Source organism: Schizosaccharomyces octosporus, assembly GCF_000150505.1.
Source record: "Schizosaccharomyces octosporus yFS286 unplaced genomic scaffold supercont6.2, whole genome shotgun sequence".
NCBI classification, from domain to species: Eukaryota; Fungi; Ascomycota; class Schizosaccharomycetes; order Schizosaccharomycetales; family Schizosaccharomycetaceae; genus Schizosaccharomyces; species Schizosaccharomyces octosporus.
Window position 1 is genome coordinate 451,290 of NW_013185620.1, and position 21,985 is coordinate 473,274.

Here is a 21,985-nt window from a genome sequence, read left to right on the forward strand (position 1 = left end):
GTTTCTTCCCTGCATTATTACACTGAGAGGAATCTGCCAGGATCCAAGCTTTCGGTACCTGTTGTAATGCAATACTCGGTACAATAATGTACTGTTACTAATAACAATACTTAAAATATAATAGTGTCTTATCAAATATGTAATACACATTCGCATAAGAGGGTACTGTAATAGCGGTGCAGCGCATCCAATGACTTTGTCGTACGAATCAGTATACCAGCGCCATTTCAAGCTTTCTACTTGACTTGTACCAAGTAGAAGGATCCTGGTGAAACTGGAAAATCACTATCTGTACAGTGGTTTTTTAACAGAAATTCTTAAAATTGACAAAGATTTAACAAATAAATGTTTCATTAGTCATTGGTGAAACTACGCGTAGCAAGTCAATACATTAACTTCCGCAGAGATAATCTGCACATCTTTTTCTGGCACCATTCTAAAAAGAATTTCCTCTTTTTTTTACCTTTTCGTTTACTTTATTTGCTAGTCTTTTTCTTCGCTTTCAATTCCTGAGAGAAATAACCGAATGGGAGGGGATCAGCCTTCAGATATTCATCCTATCCTATCCCATACTACAAGTATCGTTATGGATGCTTCTACGAAGCCCCAGGAAGAGTTTCAATCTATTGTCGAAGAGGCAAGGTCTGCACCCCAGCTTCCTGAGCGTTCAGCTGAATTCAAGGAACAGGTAAGTATAAAGCACTGTTTAAGAAGTTACGTCTTATTTAAAAACAATTTTTCCCTCTTATACAAGGGGTTTGAGTCGATAAGTATTATTTTTTTTATGACATCCTTTACACAAAGTCGTACTTCTTTAAGAACTGAAACTCGTTTTAACATTGGATTTAGGCTGCAAGAATGACCGAAAGTTTTATGCCTGCTCCCACTCGGGCACCTCCAAATCAACCATCAAATCCGAGTGTCTCTTCTAGTATGGGAAACGTGTCGCCCGCGCAAACTGGAGAGTTACCGTTGGGTTCTTCTGCTCCTGTCAGCAAGGTCTCTACTCCGGTACCCACTCGTCTACCTCCTAGCCAACCAACAAACTCAAGTGTCTCTTCCAGTATGCGAAACATGTCACCTGCACACATTGGGTCACCCGCATTGGTTGGAGGCTCGCGAATGGGTACCACTCCTCCTGCTTCCAAGACGGCAACTCCCCTGCCCACTCTTGAGACATCTAGTCCACCGACAGATCCGGGCTCTTCCTCCAGTGTGAAAAAGGTAGAACCGGTACAGGTCGGAGCTGCCCAAGCGAGTCCTCCTAGTCCTGTTCCTGTTATTAGTCCTCCGGTGGGTAATTCACCAAAGACGCAAAAGCCTGATGAACCCAGCGGTAAGGATGCAAATTTACCCAATAGCGAATCTGCTAAAGCCGTGAATCCCCAACAAGAAGAGGCTGATGCTCTCATTGGTTGGAGATCTTTACATAAGACAAGTGTCGAGCAAATGCGTACATTTATTCAGGATGCCTCGTCCATCTTTGAATGGAACACTGGTCGTGTTGAACGCTCTGTCTTGGATATGTATCTACCTGGTAAATTGAATGGTCAGTGGTGGCAGAGCTCTCTAATATTAGCTGCCGTTTCTATTTTGAGTTGGTTAGCATCAAAGTTCTTTTTCTGTCGCTGGCAAATCCTTCTCGTTATTATCGCCGCTAGCACATTCGTTTATGGTTCCAATGCTATTGCTCTTCGTCGCACAGTGCGTGATGAAGTTGTCCGCGAGATGTTGAAGAATCCTTCTAATGTGGATTATGAAACTATGGATTGGTTTAACATTATTTTCCAGCGCCTTTGGATGTTGAACGAGCCAATGATTTCTCGTATGATAGTTACTAACGTTGAGCAAACTGTAGCCGAGTATCTTCCTTCCTTTGTTCCCGAAGTTCGTTTTTCTTCTTTCACCTTAGGATCAAAGGCACCCCGTATTGACGGAATCCGAACTCATCTTGCTACTGAACCTGATATGATTCTAATGGATGTTGATTTTAGCTACACACCGAATGATACTTTGGACATTACAGGTGCTTCTTATTGTCGTGTAAATTCAGCCGTATCCCTTCGTGTAAAGGTTGGTAAGGGAAAATTCATGGCTAAGCTTCCTGTTTCTACCAAAGATATTTTTGTGTCAGGACAGCTTCGTTTACGTTTTAGATTATCTGAAGAATTTCCTTTTATAAAAACGGCTTCTGTTAGTTTACTAAGCACTCCAAAGATTTCTGCTACCGTTCGCCCCTTTGACTTTAGTCTGTTCGATATTGATGTGTTCTACATCCCCGGGTTTAATCAATTCTTACATGAACAAATGACAACGATTCTATCTCCTCTGGCTATGTGGCCGAACATGCTTGATTTGGATCTTTCTTCTCTTATGGCAGGTGTCGCTCCATTTGCTCCAGTGGGTGTGATTGCTGTCAAGGTTTCTTCTGCTCGTCGCAATGAATACTTTAAATCTCGTACTACTAAACCTTCTTCTTATGTCGCAGTTGTGACCAATGGTCGTGAACATGGACGCTCTCCTGTTCGGGGAAATACGTTTACACCTAACTTTGACCATACAATATATGCTGTTGTTTCCTCGTTGAATGATCCCCTTGAGTTATCTTTATTCGATCCCGAAAGCCCTTCGTTACCCTTTGGTACTACTTACATTAACACGCGGTCTCTTGTTGAGAATGGATTCGTTAGTGACGTTCAGCCCTTATTGTTTAACGCCGTAAATCAAGGGTCAATTGCTTATGACGCTACTTTTTTCCCTTCTCTATTCCCGAAGAAGACATTGGATGGCAATCTAATCGAACCTCCTGCTACGCCTAAAGGTATCTTACAATTGTCACTTGACAGGATTAACAACCTTACTGACCTATCTACTTTCGACAAAAAGTCACAAATAATGTACATTGTTTCTCTTGATTCAAGAGAAATTGGATCAAAAACTTTGAAGTATGCTGACAAATCACCTACTCCTGTCAGTCTATCTTCAATGGCTTATATTGAAAATCGCGAAACTTCCAAGATACAAATAACTGTTGTCAAGAAGATTAAGAAGGAGCCTGATCAGGTTATCGGAAGTACGGTAATTCCACTTAATAAACTGCTTGCTGCTGAAGGTAATCAATCAACATATGCCCTCAAAGAAAAGCCCTCCTCTACTATTGATATTACATCTTCCTGGATTTCCGTAAATGTTACGGAAGAGAAGAGTGCCGAATCCTACCTCAAAGATTTGATAGGTGTTATGCGTATTAGCACCATAAAAGCAAACAACTGCTCTTCTACTGACTTGGGTCTAAAGAAGAATGATCCTTATGTTAGAGTACTCGTTAATGGATCGGTTGTTGAAAGAACTGTTCACGTATTGAATAACTCTAATCCTGTCTGGAATGAAGTTCTGTATGCGCCTGTTTTGGCAGATACTGAAGTTATTGAACTTGAAGTAATGGATCATGAGGATTCTGGACACGACAAATCCCTAGGATATGTCAAAGTTCCGGTTAAAAGCTTCAAAAATGCTGCAAATAAGATTGGAAAAACTGAAATGGCTAACCGAATTTTTGGTACCGATGAGGTTGAGGCATTAAAGTTGGTCTCCCGCAAGGGAAGCTCTACCCGTGCTACCTTAACGGTAAACTGTGATTTCCGCCCTTGCCTAAGACTTTCATCTGACGATGAACCTTCTGGCAACGAAGAGGAAAGTAAGATTACTACTGCTGAACCCGTGAATGACGAATCTGAAATTTCTAGTATAATTAGTGTTAGTGAAGCTACCAAGTATCCTTCTGGCATTTCCATGATGACTATTAAGTCGGCTGAGCTTCAAACAGAAGGAATTGCTTTAAGAGTTTTCACTGATAATGCCGCCTTCCCATGCTTAAAAACCGGCACAGCTGGTAGTAAAACACCCCGTTGGTCTGCCTTTGGTTTATCTATGATTAGAGAACTCCAATATTCTGAAACTACATTTCAGTTAACTGATGGTTCTCCCAAAAATCCTAAGGTTATAGCTGAGCATACCGAAAAAACCTCGAAACTTATTAGCGAATCTTTGGGACATGTGTATCCAGTTGATATTCAAGGATCAAATGGTGAAGTGAATAGAGTTAGAATTTCGATGAATTATCTCCCTGTGCCTATGCTTTTGAACCCAGTTGAGAGCTTTATCAACACTGGTTTGTTGCACTTCAATTTGTATAACGGAAAAGACCTCCCCATAGGTGATATTCGCTCATCGGATCCTTTCGTTTCATTGAAGACGAACGATAAGGAAGTTTACAAGAGTAAGGTCATTAAGAAGAACTTAAATCCTGTTTGGGATGAAGAAACCGATATCGTAATTCAAAACCGTGCCCTAGACGTGTTTAAATTAGTATGCTACGATTGGGATATGGGTGAGGCTGCTGATGTTCTGGGTAGTCACCTTATAGATCTTCTCGCATTAGAACCCAACGTTCAATCTCAACATGAACTTAACCTTGATGGAAAACGTGGACAGATTAGTGTTGGTATGAGGTTTGAACCTGGTTGGTACCGAAGATCTCCTGAATTAGATGCTTCCCTTGCTGATAACTTTTTTTCTGTTGCTGACAAAGGTGCTAAACTATTGGTTGGAGGTATTGGAGCTGCTGGTGGTCTTGCCCTAAATGGAGTTGGTTCAGCTGGTGGTCTCGCCTTGAACGGAGTCGGAGCTGCTGGCGGTCTTGCCTTAAGTGGAGTTGGTGCTGCCGGTGGCCTAGGTGGCAAAGCCGTATCTGGATTTACCGGAACAGGAAAGAATTTGTTTAAAGGTGTTACTGGAAAAGGATCTAAAGCTAGTCGAAACAATGAGCAAGGTGATACTATGAGCACCCAAACTGGCTCTACGTTTGGACCAAGATCGTCTACCGGTAAACAAGAGCCCTCAAAATTCAAACTCTTTGTTACGACTGGTAATGATTGTCCTCAAAAGCTTGTAAAGGTTGTAATTACCGATAAGCAAGGTCGGTCATATAAGACAAAGTCACACAGAGGTCCTTCTCCAAAGTGGAATGAGCATATACCTGTCAGGTTTAACCCAGGTGACAGCTTGCATGTTTCTTTAATTATTTCTAACTTAATTGGGCACAGTAAATTTGGCGAAGCTACGTTTAGTGAAGCTGCCGTGGGTACTTTCAAGGTTCCCTTCAACGGTGCTGCTACTTCAGTGGAGATGAGAGTTGAATCTGCTTAATCTCTGTCAATGTTTCATCTTTATCCTTTATTAACTGAATAATTTTTTTGTAGCATTGTCAATTTGCTTTGTTTTAATTTGCTTATACAGCATTATTGATCATCTAATTGCTAATATAGAATGAAATGCGATATTCAAACGCAGAAAAGAGAGTTTCTATTTGTAAATTAAAGATCGTAAAACTATTCAAATAACCAAACGGCAATAGACATGAACTATAAATATAACAAATTCAAAAAAATGCAAAGTACAATACATTTGGGAATAATTTAATTAAAGACTTTGAATATAATCTTCAGCTCGCTTTCCTTCTTTCAAAAGCCATTCAATTTGACGTTCGCATTCTTCTTCAAAGGTTTTAGCACACTTTGCGTACTGATATTTAATCCAATGCTCTACTGTCATATCTAATTCTTGCTCCGTGAGATTCTCTGATTCCGTATATTTGTTTGCAGGCGTTTTTAAAAGACTGGAGAAGTCAACTGGTTCCCATGGAGGCAGCGAAGGTTGAATAGACGGCGGAGCAGCACATTTAGTCTTCATAGGTGTAGACGGAGCCAGAAATGAAGATTGAGAAAGAGGATCGAACGGACTTTTTGACGTATCATGCACAAACTTTGACGGAGACGCAGAAAATTCAGGAAGTTCATCCAACTCTTTGTAATCTTTCGGAGTACTATGCAAAGAATGCTTGTATCCGTATTTAACCACCTTTTCAGGGGAGGTGCTTGACAGGATATGACCTTTTTCTAAAGAATCCTCTATATTTTTATAGCCTATAGATTTGCCATCTTCAATATTCAGACTTGTTTGTCTATCAATATAAACATCGGGGTTTGGTGATTCAATTTTACTCTGGGAAGCCCTCGATACTCTCGATTCTTTCTCAGAATGTTCTTCCGCTTCAGAAAAGGCTCGTTCAGAATCGTGGAATACTTCCCCGGAGGTTGCTGAATTCGTACTTATATCCGTTGAAGCATTTCGTTTAGGAATCAATTCTTCTTTATTATCTCTAGAATTACGAAAAGCGTCGGCCTCAGAATCTAATAAAGCTCTACCTTCGTTTGGTGATGAATTTTTTGAAAAACTAGATGGTCGCTTTAACGCGGTTCTCTCAATATTTGTTAGAGTCTGAAGTGGTTTCGAATCATGGTAATCTCCTTTATCATTTTTGGTTTTTATTTCGTTGGAGCTTTGTTCACGGATATTTTGCTCGGGAGATGAGTTTGTAAATAAATTCGTATTCAGTAGTTCACTGCCATTATCTTTTGAAGTTAGTTCTCTTGTAGGAGTGATTGAGGAGGCCGTCAAAGTTTCTGATTCAGTAACAGAATCTCCACCAAAATCCGAGGTTGGAGTATGTACAGCCTCAAGACTGGGGGATGATGAATTATCTTTTAAAGGCGAAACAGGAGCCTTTTCGCTCTTTTTTTCATATTTTGTTGGTGAATCATCTTCTTTCTCTAGCGTGTGCTTAGTAGATTCGAGTAATCTGGCCAAAGGTTCATCGTCATTAGTCATGTAGGAAGAACCATGTAGATCATTTGATTGATTTTGAGGAAAATCTTCAAATATACTTGTCTCCGCCGAAAAGGCTTCTAATTCAGACTCACTAGAAGAGGACTGGACTTTCGTTTCAGAAGCTGTAGGGTATTCAGAAGACTGTCTTTTAGCGGTTGGAATAGTTGATTCCAATCCAATATCTGTCTGTTGTTGATTAGGAGCGCCTACCTCTGACGATTTTCTCTTTTTTGATATTTGAAGGTTTGCGTCCAGGGAGTTAGAATTAGCGATCGGTTCAGTAGGAATGGTAGAAGGGCTCGTTGAAGGGGCATTCGTATGCTCGGCATTAGTGGAAAAATTCACAGAGTTCTCTTTGCTATTTAATTCTCCGACATCTTCTTGAATAGGTGGTAAAGTACTAGTCATAGGAGAATGAACAGAATGATAACTTTCGTCGGTTCTATTAGGAGAAGGAGGAGTTGAAGGAGGTAAGGGTGTATTGATAGGAATATGGGAGCCATTCATGTAAGATGAATAATCCTGTTCTGAACTGGGTTTTTTACTAGTGTTTGAGGGATGTTTGGGAGGACTCGACTTTAAATTGGGCTGATCATCTTCATCTTCGTCTGAGAAAATAGGCCTAGCCGGCTTAAAAACTGCTTCCTTTGTTTTTTTACTTAATTGTTTCCCTCTCTTTTTAGGAGAATTCATTGTGAAAGGTTTTGATGGTGATGAACCCTGATGTTCGGGTTGCACGAGAGAGGAATCATTTTTAGTATTTGAATACAAAGAAAAGGGGTGAGATTGACTTAAAGAAGATATCCTCCTCCGAGGAGTAGGTTTCGGCTCATTTGTTGGCTTTGTAAGATTCTTTTCCGATGAATTGGAAACGAGTTCAGATAAAGAGACATCTTCAAAATCAACATTCGACGAAGAAAGCAGTGAATACTTGGTCGGAGATAAAGCAGTAGGATCTTTCCACGTAAAAAATAGACAATTTGGACGACGGCGCTGATGTTCTTTGTATGGGTCATCATCCGATTCCCAATCGTGAAGGTCAATATTACAGTATAGGCAATGTGCCGCATCCTTCGAGTCTATACTAGGGGTAAATACAAAGCCAGCAGTCGCCATCGTATTTGGCTGGCAATGGAAGTCGGAACGATTGATATATGGCCATACTTTGTCAACAAACGTCAATTCTCTACATTTTGTTAATGAAGGAGCCTTTGGATCCTGGTGTGGATTATTACGAGCTGATAAAACGTAAGCCCAAGGACAACTAGGACTATGTGTTATATGCTCCTTTAACGGGTCATCGTTTTCTTCCCAGTCGTAAAACGACTTCGAACACATGAAACATGTTACATTATCGATCCTCTGTTGGGGCTTTTGAATAGGATTGTAGTAAAACCCAACGGCAGAAAGCTATGCAAAATTCTGTTAGTATACGAAATGCCTTCAATTAAATCATATTGTAGTTTTTCCTCACATACTTGTTCTGGACTAGGCGAACTAAGTGACCATGAGATTTTCTTGAATGTCTCCAGTCTTTTGGAAACAATACACATTTCTTTACGATGCCTACTCCATCTTCGTTTTGACGATGGTTCTACGGGCTTCATCACGAACAATTTGGGATTGATGTTTTAAAACAACGGTTCGTAACTTTCTGTCTTATCCTGTTAGAAAACCCAGTAAAACCTTACAAGAAGCAACTCCTCAAAACCTGTATCTAAAATAAATAAAGCTTCTCATAAACCGAATTTTAACCCAAGAACTTCAGTTCAATTTTGTATTGTTTATGTTTGTCTCTACCTAGGTAAGTAACGAGGATACAGTACTGCGGTATAAAACTTTATTTACAAAATACTGATGGCTACCCCGTTTTGTTAATATTCGAACTATAAGAGAATTCACGAAAGAACGCTAATAAACATATGTGATGATTTTACATCTTCTTGATCGACTATTTGAATTGACATGAATCTATGTCGAATTTGTTAAAAAGCTGTTAAACAACAATATATTTAAAAAAAGAACGTTCACTACCCATCAAAATTTAGTTTGCTAACTTGTATCTAATTTATAAAAATCATTATCGTCATTCAAGGAAATATCAAATTTTTTTCTTTTTTTTATTATGAGATTTTGTATTCTTCGTGTAAATTTGAAACAGAAATCTTATAGCTTTATCGTCGAAACAAGCAAGTTAGGGTGCTAAAGATGATGGGTGACGATTTATTACTTCAGTTATACAAACAAAAGATAGATATCGCACAAAACAAACATAGAATTAATAGATGAGGAAAAAGAAAGGAAACAAAACAGACTGAATAAAAGAAAAAATAGAATTTCTCAACACCTCACAGAACCCGGACCACTACATATTCATATCCTCGCCTTTACTCTCGAAATTAAAGCTGCCTGTTGGCACCTCACTAGATCCAAAAGTGAATGCACCTCCTGCAACATCCGGCTCTAGATCCTCAACAACATCTTCTTCTCCAAAGTATCTTTCAATTATGTTATATGCCTTTTGATAGATCTCCGCATTTGCCGAATTTTGCAATTCGTAAATAAGATCCATACCACCAGCATCCTCTATGTAAACAGCATGCAAATTGATGTTGTCAGGATTCTCCGCTCGGTCAAGATCACCAACGCGAAGAATGTTTTCAATTCCATCTAAAGCGACTTGAATTATCTTGTTATCCTGACAAGCTAGTAAGTTACACAAGGGTTTAATAGCTCCCTGAGAAACAATGTATCGGATTTGCGTTGGCTGGTTGATACCACCAGACGTAGCATTCGAGACAGCCCAGCAAGCTTCCTTTTGAATCTTGAAGTCAGCCGTAGCAAGAAGATTGATCAAAGGAGGAATAATATTGGCCTCAATAACATATTGAATTTGTGAAGCATTGCCTGCTGTAATGTTACTAATCGTCCAACAGGCCTCCTTTCGGATTCCGTCACGGGGATGGCTGAGCAATGATAATAAAGCACTTAAAGCACCACAGTTAATGATGACTTGCGTTTGAAGATCATCACCAGTAACAATATTACCAACAGAACGAAGGGCTGGTGTCTGAATTTGAGGATTGGGATGCATTAAAAGTTCGACTAACCTTCTGGGGATTCCTGCATCAATGATTGACTGAATTTTTTCATTAGGTCCGTCCGATAAATAAGAAATAGCCCAAAGAGCATCTACTATAACGTCGTCGTCAAGTGAGTAGATTAACTTTGACAAAACTGGAATTACACAAGAAATTGTGTTCCAGTCTGGTTGAGGGTTTTTACCACGACACATATTGGATAAGGTCCACGTACAGTTACGAAGCATACTCAGGCGCTTGCAAGATCCAATTACGGTTAACAAAGGTTCTAAAACACCACATTGAAGAACGTGATCACGGCACATGGGTGAATCACCAGCGATGTTGCCAAGAGCCCAAACAGCCTGCTCGCGAACATCCTTCTCAGGAGACGTGAGTAAACTGACAAAGATAGGAACTGCTCCAGAATTAACAACAGTATGGGTTTGGTCTGAAGATCCACTTGCAATGTTAGTTAAAGCCCAAGAAGCTTCAAACTTGAGTAAGTTGTTTTCGTGTCCCAAAAACTCTACAAATCGAGGCACCACGCCGGTGTTGATGACCTTTTGAATTGGTGGATCATGCTCTTTCGATAAGACCTTACGAAACTTTGTAGTAGCTTGAATTTGGATTTCAATGTCATCTGTATACAAAGCTCTCACCATGTCAGGGAGTTGTAAATCCAGTTCAGAATCATTTTCCTTTTCATTTATTACCGGCGTAACTTCCTCCGATGGTTCTTCAGACACATCTGCTAAATTACGGCGCTTGTTCAAATTTTCTTCACGCTTTTGTTTACGGATTTCGATTTGCTGAGTTTCACGTCGACGGCGCAACTCATCCGCTTGAAAAGCTCCTTTTCCTTTGTAATTTTGTTTCCTATGTTCAGGAATAAAACGAGAAGACGCACTCATCTTCAATTCCTTACTTCCTATAATTTCTCTGGGTGGAAGTGGTAAAAGTCGACGTCTCTAACTAAAGGTGTGAACGAAGTTGAAACGACCTTTCCAAAAAGGAAAATGAACGTCTGTAATTATTCTTAAAATCTAACTAGAAAAAAGTATGAAACATAATTCATGTACTTAAACCATTCGTATTAAATAAAGAACGGGCTTTGGCGTTTTTGGGTATATGAATAGATGAAATGCGAATGTTGTATTATAAATCTGATTAAAATTATTAAAGGAATCTAATTTTTTAAACTTTGAATGGATGTGTAGCTTTCAAAGTTTAGGATGAACAAAAGATTGATTTTCGAGTCAGCTACCCTTAGTATCGCCGTCGAAATTTTTCCCAACGATTGTTTTCTATCATTCTGATGTTCAGCTTTATTCTTTTTTTTCTATGAAAAAACCGAGCCTTATTGATATGCACGCTTTTAAGTCCTAAACATGGCCTTGGCCTTTGAATGTGAAGCATCATGTTCAGGCTCGTTAGGAAATATCAATAACTAATTACTGAAATCATGATTCCCTTCTTTTGACTTAGATTTTGGAGAAATAAGGAGCTTGGGCTAGCTGCGAGTATAACGGTGGATCTCGAAAACTCAAAGTAAATCAGAATCACAGCAGCATACCCTTGAGAATTCAAAATTTAGGAACTTGGTTTTGTCATTTTATAAGTTGATATATATTTGAAAAGAAAGCTTTCCGGGAATAAAAAAAAAAAAAAAAAACTGACCAAACTCGTAAAGGGTGTTTTCAAAACGATCCAAGAAGTTATTGTCAAAATACAGCTAAGTAACTTAATGAGTAAAGAAAGTCAACGTCTGATGGTCGAAGTTGTGTTATAGAATGTATAAGAGTACGAAAAGAAAAAGAACAAGAAAGATAAACGGCGCAAAATGGCAAATCCCCTGAGCCCATACGCACCAAGTGTAAAACGCGTCTATTATTAAGAGACTGTACTTTGGAGCATCAACTTCATATCATAATGGGGAATGTCATCCTCAAGGTAACTATCACTATGGATCATGAACCCAAAAGACTCGTAGAATGCTTTGAGATAAGCTTGGGCTTGGATATTTACGACTTTTGCGTCTGGATATTTCCATTTTCCAGCATTTAAAGCTTCCTGGAATATTAAGCGTCCATAACCATGTCTTCTGAAGTTAGGAGAAACGACTATTCGTCCAATTCGGAACCCATTTGGCTCGCCGATGAGTCTCGCATATGCAAGTAACTTGTCTTCATCGTCTTTAAGCATTAAATGGTCACATGTCAAGTCCGTTTCGTCAACATCCTGGTAAGGACATCTTTGTTCAACAACAAACACTTGTATCCTTGTATAGTAAATTGAATGCAACTCTTTAAGAGTTAATTCATTAAAAGACTTCAAAACCTGCTTCATCATAAACAGTTTATCGTAGTAAACGACAAAAAATGAGTGGATTGAATTTCAGAAGACGCGCTTAGCTTGAGACAAGATCCTTTCCTATGTCCTACAACCTGTAAGGAAGATTTATGATATATTTTCCTTGTGGACGATTCAATCTCCATCAGAATTCATGTTTAATGAAAAAAAAGAATAATATAATTAACAAGAGCTTCCACGAAGAATTGAATATATAGTAGGAACTCAATTTCTAGACAGTTCAATTCAACCCATATAGATTAGTATGGCCCCATGGTCTTAAATAACATACGGGAGTTCACCCTGTTTCGTTAAACGACGCGAAGCGATTTATATATCCGCTTTGGTAAAGCTTAATAAAAAGTTTCTGTTTCGGCGTGACTGTTTTTTCTGAAGAAATCATTTCGATGAAGGAAATTGTTCACAAACTTGATCTAAACCAGAAACATACCACAATGTCGGAACACGGTGAACAAGTTGAGCAAGTTGACGTTGTTGAACAAGTCGAAGAACAACCTACCGCCCCTGAAGTCTCTGTTGAAGATGCTTTGAAGGAAGTTTTGAAGCGTTCCCTTGTTCACGACGGTCTTGCCCGTGGTATCCGTGAGGCCTCTAAGGCTCTTGACCGTCGTCAAGCTCACCTTTGCGTTCTTTGCGAGTCTTGCGACCAAGAGGCTTACGTCAAGCTTGTCGAGGCCCTTTGTGCTGAATCTGAGACTCCTTTGATTAAGGTCGCTGACCCCAAGGTTTTGGGTGAATGGGCTGGTCTCTGTGTCCTTGACCGTGATGGCAATGCCCGTAAGGTTGTCGGCTGCTCTTGCATCGCCGTTACTGTAAGTTTTTACAAAAGAAAGAGCGATGTCATGTGCTTCACCTTTCTTAATAATTGTAATTTACCTAATTCATGAAAACTAACGTATTTTTAGGACTACGGTGAGGACTCCGCTGCTCTTCAAAAGCTTTTGGGTAGCTTCTCTGCTTAAAAACTATTTCATAATAAATATGAAAAAGCATTTTAGCGCTCGTTCTTTATTTTTTTGAGCTGTAGTTTTTTATATATCATTATAGTTGTCATTTTCACATTAACTTAACACTACTAGACTCAAGGTCCAGCTTACGGTAGTAAAAGTTTTCTCGTAAGAAAAATCCACGGCTGATGAATATTTTGTGACAGGCAGTTGTAGAGTAGTTTCCAATGAACTAACGAGACTACCAAATTCATTGTCACTTTAATCGTTTTAGTTGCTTTTTTGGTCTTCGCAAGATTGAATTGCTTTCAACGAGCAGTTCGCACACCCGGTTTTAATGATGTTTCAAATTTAGCGCAGTTGTACTTGTCCTTTTCATATATTAAAAACTTCAATTGCCTTCTGGTATTTTGGTATTGACAGGTATCCCATATCTCTGTAGTTAGTTCTGCTTTTTCTCCGTAATTATTCGTCCAAAAGGACTTCTACAGTTATCATTTATGGGTTCATCCCATATTTATACTCTCAGCTATTTTTCTATTCCTTTTCGTTGATCGAATTTGGCTCTTGATGGGCGTTCCCCGTTTAGGTAGATTTCTGGAGCCCTTTGGAAAGGTTCTTCATTTTCTTGTTCACCCATCTGGATCTCCTGGTAGTATAGTAATAGACGGACCCGCGTTTGCTTACTGGCTTTGGTTTACTGTCTCTACATCTCCTGCAAATTATCGTGCGTTCCAAGATGCCATCCTCAATTTCCATCAGTTCATGTTAACTTTAGGATTTCGTGCTATGTATGTCAGTTTTCTGAATAACTCTTAATTTTGATCTTTGAGCCATCTACTAACTATCCGTAGAGAATATGTGTTTGACGGAGGACTACCTTATTCTAAGCACCGGACAAGAATAGCTAGATATCAGCAGAATATATCGGACCCCATCAATGCTTATGTGCATCTTTGTGTCCCAATTGCCCATCATGTTCTGAAAGGAATTGCTGGAGCATGTGTCGTCGTCTGCAATCAAGAAGCTGATAAATATTGCGCAATTCGAGCAAGGGAGTTAGACGGCATTGTACTTAGCCAGGATTCAGATTTGCTTATGTTCAATTTAGAAAACCCTCATACTGGTTATGTGCCGTTACATTCTATTTCTATCACTTCGAAGGGCTTGCAGGGAAAGCTCTACAATTTCCAAGATTTAAAAAGGCATTTTCCATTTGATATCCATTTACTAGCTGCTTATTTGGGAGTTGAAGGCCATCCGGAAGATCAGGTTATTGATTATCACAGCAGCTTTCAGCAAATTTGTAAAACATTAGAAGAAAACGTGAAAGCTGGGACGTTGGAAAAACTCATCTCAACACAAGAGTTACATCGTGTTCACAAGTTTTATTCATTAGACGATATTAGTCTATATTCTTCTCAGTTAAACGATTTCATATGGGGAAGAGTGCAAGAACTATTGCATTCCACATTGGATCCTCCGGAAATGTGGCTTCCCCAATTACCTGAATTACCGGCCCGTCCATGTAGTTGGACTGAAAGCGCACCCTTGAGATTGCAGGCATATGCAAACTTCTTTACTAATCAAAAAACAAACACCCAAGTGCTGGAATATTCACGGAATTATGCGCAGCTAAGCAAAAAGCTTATACCGACGAACTTTGATTATGCTTCAGTTATAGACACAATGCAAAACAAGTTTGCTAATTGGCCTCTTCCACATCGGCTCGTTTTATGGACTTTAAGGTGCCTCAAAAATCTCACAAATGTCGCTGCAACGGGCTTTCTATTAATGCACGCTAGTCTTCACCTTAATGCACCTTTACGTTTGCAATCTGTTACGCCAACCCAAGAAGGGACTGCATTGGTTTCCCGTTATGTAGCTACGAGCTACTCATTGTGTATGTTAGTCTTTAGTGAATCTGATAAAGGCCGTTCCATTGACCTTCAAAGCTTTTCATCCTTTAGTCCTCTTTCAAGTACGGTCAACTTCAATTTATTCCATGAAGCAATGGGTAAACTAAAAACGGGAAGAAGTCCTCTTAGCATTGTTTCGGACAAAGCCACTGCCGAATTGACTTACGAATTGTACAAAGAACTTTCTGCAGACTATCAGGATATGGATATAATTATGAATATTTGGAACACGCAAACCACTAAAAAGAAACGTAAAAAAATAAATTAAATACATTGATTATCACAAATGACACCATTAATCACCTTTCTTTTCTTTGGGATTAGTTATACACATCAATGCCAAACAAAAACCATTATCTTTTCAAATTCAGTAAAACTATACGTGGTATCAGCTTTCTCTAAGGATTAGGAGACGTTCCTGGAGGTAAAGGCATACCCGGTGGCGCTCCAAACGGAAGCGTTTGAGGCATTCCAGGAGGTGCATTGGACATACCTGGAGCACTCGGTAGCGGCATGCCTGGAGGAGGAGGAGCATACCCAGGAAAAGCAGAAGGCATACCTTGAGGTGGAGCCATTCCTGGAGGAAGCATAGGAGGCTGTGGAATATTCATCAAAGGAGTAGTCATCATATCGGGTGCTGCTCCAGCTGCTGGTAATCCGGGCACAGCGGGTGCAGGAGGAAGACCTGGAGGCATGCCGGGAAGGGGAAGACCCGGTAGATTAGGATCGGGAACAGCTGGTTGGGTACTCTGTTGCCATGGAGGTAGCCCATTAGTTGATGTAGAAGGCACGGGCTGAGGGGGCATCGCTTGTTGCCAAGGAGCTGGAGCTGGTGTTGCAGCAGAACTAGAAGAAACACTCGGAGAGGCTTTTGCCCAAGGAGCTGGACTAGAAGTTTCTGATGATGGGCCGGGATTAGCTGCCCAAGGAGGAGGTACAGCAGAATTTGCGGTAGCGGTTTCAGCATACTCCAAAGTATGCTGATGATCAGCACCAGAAGCTATAGAGCCACCACCTAACTCTTGCATGAGGCTTTGATACTCGCGATCTGCCGCAGCGTCCGCTACGGGAGGTTGATTTCTTACAGGACAGTCTCGTGCAATATGGCCAGCATTTCCACAATGTCTACAAACAATATTTAGGGTATGATTAACTCGTTCAGGACAATCGTATCGGCGATGGCCAACATTACCACAGTTCTGACAGACTTGGTTCTCATCATCTCGAAGGGTACCATTAAGAGTGGCGAGCTGACGAAGCTGATTTCTCTTCAAGTCATTTTGTCCTTCAGGAGTGGAAGCGGCTGTTTGAATGACGAGATCAATAAGTCGAATGGCATGACTAATTTTGTCCTCTGAATCAGCAGTTACAAGACAGTGTAAGTCTTCTTCCATATTACCACGTACCGATGGATCGCTCTTGCCTTTTCCTTCTTTAACACTTCCTTTACCACGGATGGCAATTTTTGCACCAGACTTTGACTCCATATCCTTCAGTGTATGACCACGAGGTCCAATTAAAAGACCAATGAAGTTGATTTCTGGGTAATCTTGTACAGGAACATAAACTTTTTCTTGCGTTTTAGCTGGACGGCGATAGTCGCTAGGAGCTTTGAAGTTTGGAACCGTCTTCATAGCCTTTTCAATGATGCGATGACGCTCATCCTCTAGCTTCTTCTTGTAACGAATTTCTCTTGTGTTTAACCGGCGACCATGGTTATCATACTGTGGAGGAGGAGATGGAGAACGTTCTCTATCGCGAGGAACGACGCTTCCGGTGCGTAGTTTTTGGGTGATTTCTTCAAGTCTAACGTTCATAGCAAATAACTCTACCTGTTCATTTGTCATACAAGATGCAATGCTTAATTCTAACTCCATTTGAGAGGGCAGCATTTCATCGATGGGAGTCGGCTTGCCCCAGTAATGCTTTCTATAAGTACGACGACGCCCACGGTCTTCAGAAAATTGATCTTCACGTCGACTAGAAAAAGATTCTGAATGATCAGCTCGATCAAATCTGCTTCTAGAGCTTACAGCATCAGGCAATGGCGGCAAAGGGTTGGGTCCCTCATCAAACCGCCTTCGACCAAGAGGGACATTATTTGATCCTGAAATTGTTAGCAATATAGTGATAATATTTCTTTCTTCTTTACCTGTAGACCCCCCAGATCTCGCTCTAAGCATTTTATTAGGCTTTTGTTTTGAGAACTCGTGTAGTGGTTAAGGAAGGATTGAGGTGTAGCGAGGAGGCAAGTGGGAGGCATACCTAGCTTCCTAGCAAGAAGTTACCACATCCATCTAAACTTGATATATTCTTTATAGAAAATAGAAAATAACTTATCTCAATGCATAAAATGCATGATAGTCCTCTTGTTATACTGGGTTAGAAATGAAGAAAATTTCGATCATGAACGGTCCCATGAAAACGGCCATGCCATATGTATAGAAAAGGCTACCGCCTGGATGCGTTTCCTTTAAATCAGCAGCTCATTAAGCTGTTTGAACAAGCTCAATTTCATGTACAGCGGTCTGTCAAGAATTTTTTCAATTTTTGTGAATTACTTTGTTTGCTACTGAACCCATTTGTAGCTCGTAATTATACTGTAGACCAGACCATGAGTCTATAAATGTTGTTAACGTAGGTATGTATGAAAGAAAAGATGCATACCAGGACCATTTCGTTAAGAAACGAATAAAAAGGAAAAAGACCGTCTAGAGAAGATAATAGCAAAAACCAATTGTACCTCAATACGCCTGCAAATGTAAACTTCCACGTCATTTGAAAATGACTGTTTGACAACTAGTCACTCAAACACATCCAAGAAGCAATGTTTCATCTTGTGTAGAAAATAAAAAGAATCCTTGGGAATTGATGCTCCATAGGTAAACAGCATTAGCTTGTTTATATAAGACTATACCGCACTTTAGCATAAGGCAAAGAAATAATCGTTACTAGTAGTATAGGAGCAGGAAAAGCAAAATTTCTCGAAGCCGAACGATAGAGAGAGATGAGAATGGGAAAAAAATTAACAGCGTTTGTCATCTGCCAACTACCATCTTTCCAATTCCATAATTGAGTTTGTTCTTTAATTGTCTCAGACAAAAGTCTTCTCCTTGACTGGACTAGTGTGTTTTTGGTACTGGTTATAGCTGCTGGGAAGTTTATATAAACACCAGTTAATAATTTTAACTGTTTTAAAGCATTGGAGAATTTGAATGAACAATTAGGTTTTTAGAAGCTTTTTCTTTGGTGCATTTCAAGTTGTTATTGGTTTGAACATTTGGTGAGTATTCCTCTGGCATTAAAAAGAGTTGTGTTTGCCTGTTAATTACCTTGAGACTTTTTTTGAATAATTTATTTTCTTTTGGGTTTATTAGAATCTACAGAACATGCCTATTTCTAGTCATTCTCATAGCGGACAGTAAGGGTTGCCATGATGGTGGTAGAATACTAATGGTATCAGATTTTGTTTACATGCTCAGGGAACTTTAGAGCAGGTTATTCTTGAAGCTATCCAACAGGGATTTCATACATTTTCATTTACTGAACATTGTCCTCGAAAGTATGCAGAGGATCTATACCCAGAAGAGGTAAGTAGTCTATACTTTAGATATTCACAGGGAAAGCTCTTGCTTTTCTAGCGTTCCTCTGTTCCTTAATTTTATCCTTTTTATAAAATCTTTTTATAATGATGAAGAGGGTAGGACCGCAGGGATTGATGCAGGATATCTTTTTGAAAGCCTGGAATTAACCGTTGTTCATATAGTCCCATTTAACCTCCGATGATTTGTTTCATACATTTGATGAGTATATCCAAACTGCAAAACAACTTCGAGAGAAATATGCAGACAAAATTCAAATTTTAATAGGATCCGAGACGGAATACATTCGTCCAGACTCCATTGACCTTTTACGAGAACTGGTTGCAAAATACGATTTGGATTATTTAGTAGGCAGTGTGCATCATGTGAATGCGATTCCTATTGACTTTTCAGTCGAACTTTGGCACAAAGCTTTAGAACACGTTGGAGGATGTTATGAAAAACTTTTTTTGGATTATTTTGATCATCAATATACCCTCTTGACATCTTTACAGCCCCTTGTCGTTGCTCACTTTGACTTGATTTGCTTATATGCAAATGAAGAAGCTATGAAGGTGTTTACGAATTCATCCGAGGTATGGAAACTTATTGAAAGAAACATAGAATATGTGAATAGCTACGGCGGCGTTTTTGAAATCAACACATCTGCTTTCCGAAAAGGATGGTCTGTTGCTTACCCAAAACCTCAACTTATCAAGGTATGTTGTATATATATAAAATTTTTGATGCCTTTATTAACTAATAACAGTTAATGCAAAAACATAATAGCCGATTTACCTTGTCTGATGACAGCCATGGTCCTCACCAAGTAGGTCTAAATTATCATCGAGGCAAAGAATACTTGGAAAAGGAAGGCATTCACGCCCTTGCTGTTCTTTCCCGTAACTCCAAAGAGAGCCCTACTACTTACCAAATGGTTTCTGTTTCTCAAATATGGTCTAATTTTGTAGGGAAAAATGGTTTGTCTCCATAAAGACATAGCTTATGTATAACAAAAAAACAACTTGCTCTTTTTGATTTTACATTCGGAAAGAAAGGAAATAACTCTTTTACATTTTACTATAAACGGAATGTTTTTTATGGTTCCGCTGTCGCTGTCTTATATTTCTTTTAAGTTGAATATTTTATTCCATTATGCTGAATGTGACTAATTTCAATATAGAAAGCACTGAAAGAGAAGTATAATAATCACTGATAAGTCAGCAAACCCAAGGGATCTAATTAAATAGAAAAAGATTATTACAACAGACTCCGCAAACATCTATTGTAACTAAGGAATAACAGGTCCAAAACAGTTGCAAAGAGCTATATTCTTTCTCTAATTGATGGAACTCAAATTCTTATAATTGTGAATCCCAAAGATATGAAATCGGTCTAGTTGAAACAGAACGGTTCTTTTTACTCAAGGAACTATAAACACGACCACAAATGAACTTTCATTAGTACATCCAATGCGTCATGGTCCTTTGTTCGGAAAGGGAACTACAATACATCATGAAGGGTTCGTAAAGGATTAGGAGGATAAGGAATTAAGGAGCCGTTGGAAAGGAAATAAAATAAGACGTGAGAAGAAACGAAATATGCAGCAAAATCTCGTTATAAGCCAAATTTGGTTTGCCGATTAAAAGAAACAAAAATAAGGATGCCACAAACCACTGAAATCTGCAAGAAACCGGACAAGATAATAAGAAGGAATAAAAGAGAAACAAAAAATAACACAGAGCAAAGCCATACACCGGGGAACGAACGAGGGTAATGAGAAATGGACAGGTAGAACAATCAAGCCATCAAGCAAGAATGGAAGGATTCAATTAATGGTCAAGATTAGGGGCGATGCTAGAGTGCAAACCACTGCGGATAGCATTCATATTAGGACTCATATTCGCCCCGATGTTAGTACTCATGTTCGCACCCATGTTTGCGCCCATATTGGGCGTCATATTTGGTGTCATACTCGGATTCATGTTTACGCTGTGTGGTGGGCCATAGGGAGAGTGGGTTTCCATCTTTGCCAAGATGTCGTTGTGATCGAGAAGTTGATGAATACGTTTGTTATCGGTGTAAAGCTCTTCTACACGGGCGCTAAGCTGCATTATTTTTTCTTCGTTGTCATGAAGATGCTTAGAGAGAAAGTTGACCTTGGCGACTAACATGTCGACGTTTTGTTGGTCTTCGGTAAGCTTTTTAAGGCGTTCGTTTATTTCATCATTACAATCACATTTTCTCTTGCCGACCAAGAATTTTTCACGGTATTGTTGTAGTTCACTCAAACGAGCTTTCCATTCGTCGCACAACTGGTCAAGTTCGTCTTCTTCAGGAGTAGTTTTCATGCCAGGCTGACGATGTGCAAGGCGTTGTTCGTATACACGCATAATGGAAATTATTTGATTACGGCAGGCAGATTCAGTATGGATGGCAAGTCCTTCGTTCTCATAACCAATACGAGCGATTTTTGCATAAAATTCGCTAGTCTTGCGGTCGACTAATTCATGCTTGTGTTGAACAACCAAGCGCATCAACTTGATTTTTTCTTCCAAAGATAGGTGAGTACGCTGGGCTTTGGCAGGAGAGGAACTAGGAGAGAGAGAAGCATTTTTTCGTTTATAACTCTTCAACTCCATTTTAGGACCTGCTTCCATACCTGCAAACAATGAGGGATCCGTCTTGGGCAACTGGGGTGAAATTTGGTGCTTGAGGTAGCAAGCGCCAAATTTCGGGAAATGGGGGAAACCGAAAAAGAAGAAGCGGGCGTAACGACGCGCGCTTGAATGCAAAGAATGCGAAAGGAAAAGAAGTGACTTGCTGGAAGGATGGACTGCGGTGACGATAGAAACGACGACTGAGTCCAAAGGAAATCTACCAACAAGGTATGAGATGTTACTGAACCGAAAAAAAAAATTCAGAAATGGTTTTGATCAGTTCAACAACAATCAAGAAATCTCAACGTTGAAACAATTAATGTAAGCAAGGGTCCAACAACAACAACAATAATAAACAAAACTTGCTGAAGAGGATTCAACCGAAACAAACAACTAAGCACGGTAAATCAAGGTAATCGACAGAATCAACAAGAGAGCGTTGAAAAAATACAACGACGAGCAACGAAAACTTTTTTATAGAAAAGGCAAAGGGTTCGTAGCGTTCGCTTCGTAGTGAAAAAAATAGTGAGACGAAGAATCCCAAGAGCGTAAAAAGTGGTTTTCGAGGAAAAGTGAAACCGCAATAAGAAACACGTTTCAGAAATCAAAAGAGCTCTTCAAACCTCAAAGCTTTCGAAGTAAAAGAGTCAAAGCAGAAAGTCCAACTAAAACAGAAGAAAGATGCTTTAGGAAGAA

The 21,985-nt window shown here is 39.6% G+C and overlaps 9 protein-coding genes across 9 annotated transcripts; 4 read left to right on the top strand and 5 right to left on the bottom strand.

Annotated features, from left to right (window-relative positions):
- Positions 1–188: 188 nt before the first annotated feature.
- Positions 189–5,410, top strand: SOCG_03839 (C2 domain-containing protein). The gene is made up of 2 exons (XM_013163749.1): positions 189–688; positions 850–5,410. Exons 1-2 carry the CDS (start codon positions 527–529, stop codon positions 5,206–5,208), a joined length of 4,521 nt encoding a protein of 1,506 aa, XP_013019203.1. The 5' UTR covers positions 189–526; the 3' UTR covers positions 5,209–5,410.
- SOCG_03840 (survivin) lies at positions 5,344–8,545 on the bottom strand. The gene is made up of 2 exons (XM_013163750.1): positions 8,208–8,545; positions 5,344–8,139 (listed from the first exon to the last, which is right to left on the bottom strand). Exons 1-2 carry the CDS (start codon positions 8,334–8,336, stop codon positions 5,482–5,484), a joined length of 2,787 nt encoding a protein of 928 aa, XP_013019204.1. The 5' UTR covers positions 8,337–8,545; the 3' UTR covers positions 5,344–5,481.
- A 165-nt stretch (positions 8,546–8,710) lies between these two features.
- On the bottom strand, positions 8,711–10,834 carry SOCG_03841 (karyopherin Cut15). The gene has a single exon (XM_013163751.1). It carries the CDS (start codon positions 10,721–10,723, stop codon positions 9,095–9,097), a length of 1,629 nt encoding a protein of 542 aa, XP_013019205.1. The 5' UTR covers positions 10,724–10,834; the 3' UTR covers positions 8,711–9,094.
- A 137-nt stretch (positions 10,835–10,971) lies between these two features.
- SOCG_03842 (ELLA family acetyltransferase) lies at positions 10,972–12,521 on the bottom strand. The gene has a single exon (XM_013163752.1). It carries the CDS (start codon positions 12,159–12,161, stop codon positions 11,703–11,705), a length of 459 nt encoding a protein of 152 aa, XP_013019206.1. The 5' UTR covers positions 12,162–12,521; the 3' UTR covers positions 10,972–11,702.
- A 95-nt stretch (positions 12,522–12,616) lies between these two features.
- On the top strand, positions 12,617–13,144 carry SOCG_03843 (40S ribosomal protein S12; the record flags this gene model as incomplete). The annotated part of the gene is made up of 2 exons (XM_013163753.1): positions 12,617–12,994; positions 13,088–13,144. 2 exons carry the CDS (start codon positions 12,617–12,619, stop codon positions 13,142–13,144), a joined length of 435 nt encoding a protein of 144 aa, XP_013019207.1.
- Positions 13,145–13,289: 145 nt separating this feature from the next.
- SOCG_03844 (asteroid) lies at positions 13,290–15,360 on the top strand. The gene is made up of 2 exons (XM_013163754.1): positions 13,290–13,920; positions 13,984–15,360. The coding sequence occupies exons 1-2, from the start codon at positions 13,700–13,702 to the stop codon at positions 15,314–15,316; spliced, it is 1,554 nt and encodes a 517-aa protein (XP_013019208.1). The 5' UTR covers positions 13,290–13,699; the 3' UTR covers positions 15,317–15,360.
- An 86-nt stretch (positions 15,361–15,446) lies between these two features.
- SOCG_03845 (zinc finger protein Bpb1) lies at positions 15,447–17,231 on the bottom strand (the record flags this gene model as incomplete). The annotated part of the gene is made up of 2 exons (XM_013163755.1): positions 15,447–17,155; positions 17,201–17,231. The coding sequence occupies 2 exons, from the start codon at positions 17,229–17,231 to the stop codon at positions 15,447–15,449; spliced, it is 1,740 nt and encodes a 579-aa protein (XP_013019209.1).
- A 1,206-nt stretch (positions 17,232–18,437) lies between these two features.
- SOCG_03846 (histidinol-phosphatase) lies at positions 18,438–19,623 on the top strand (the record flags this gene model as incomplete). Its single annotated transcript, XM_013163756.1, has 4 exons — positions 18,438–18,469; positions 18,512–18,638; positions 18,815–19,348; positions 19,399–19,623. 4 exons carry the CDS (start codon positions 18,438–18,440, stop codon positions 19,621–19,623), a joined length of 918 nt encoding a protein of 305 aa, XP_013019210.1.
- Positions 19,624–20,461: 838 nt separating this feature from the next.
- On the bottom strand, positions 20,462–21,289 carry SOCG_03847 (switch-activating protein Sap1; the record flags this gene model as incomplete). The annotated part of the gene is made up of 1 exon (XM_013163757.1): positions 20,462–21,289. One exon carries the CDS (start codon positions 21,287–21,289, stop codon positions 20,462–20,464), a length of 828 nt encoding a protein of 275 aa, XP_013019211.1.
- Between the last annotated feature and the right edge of the window lie 696 nt (positions 21,290–21,985).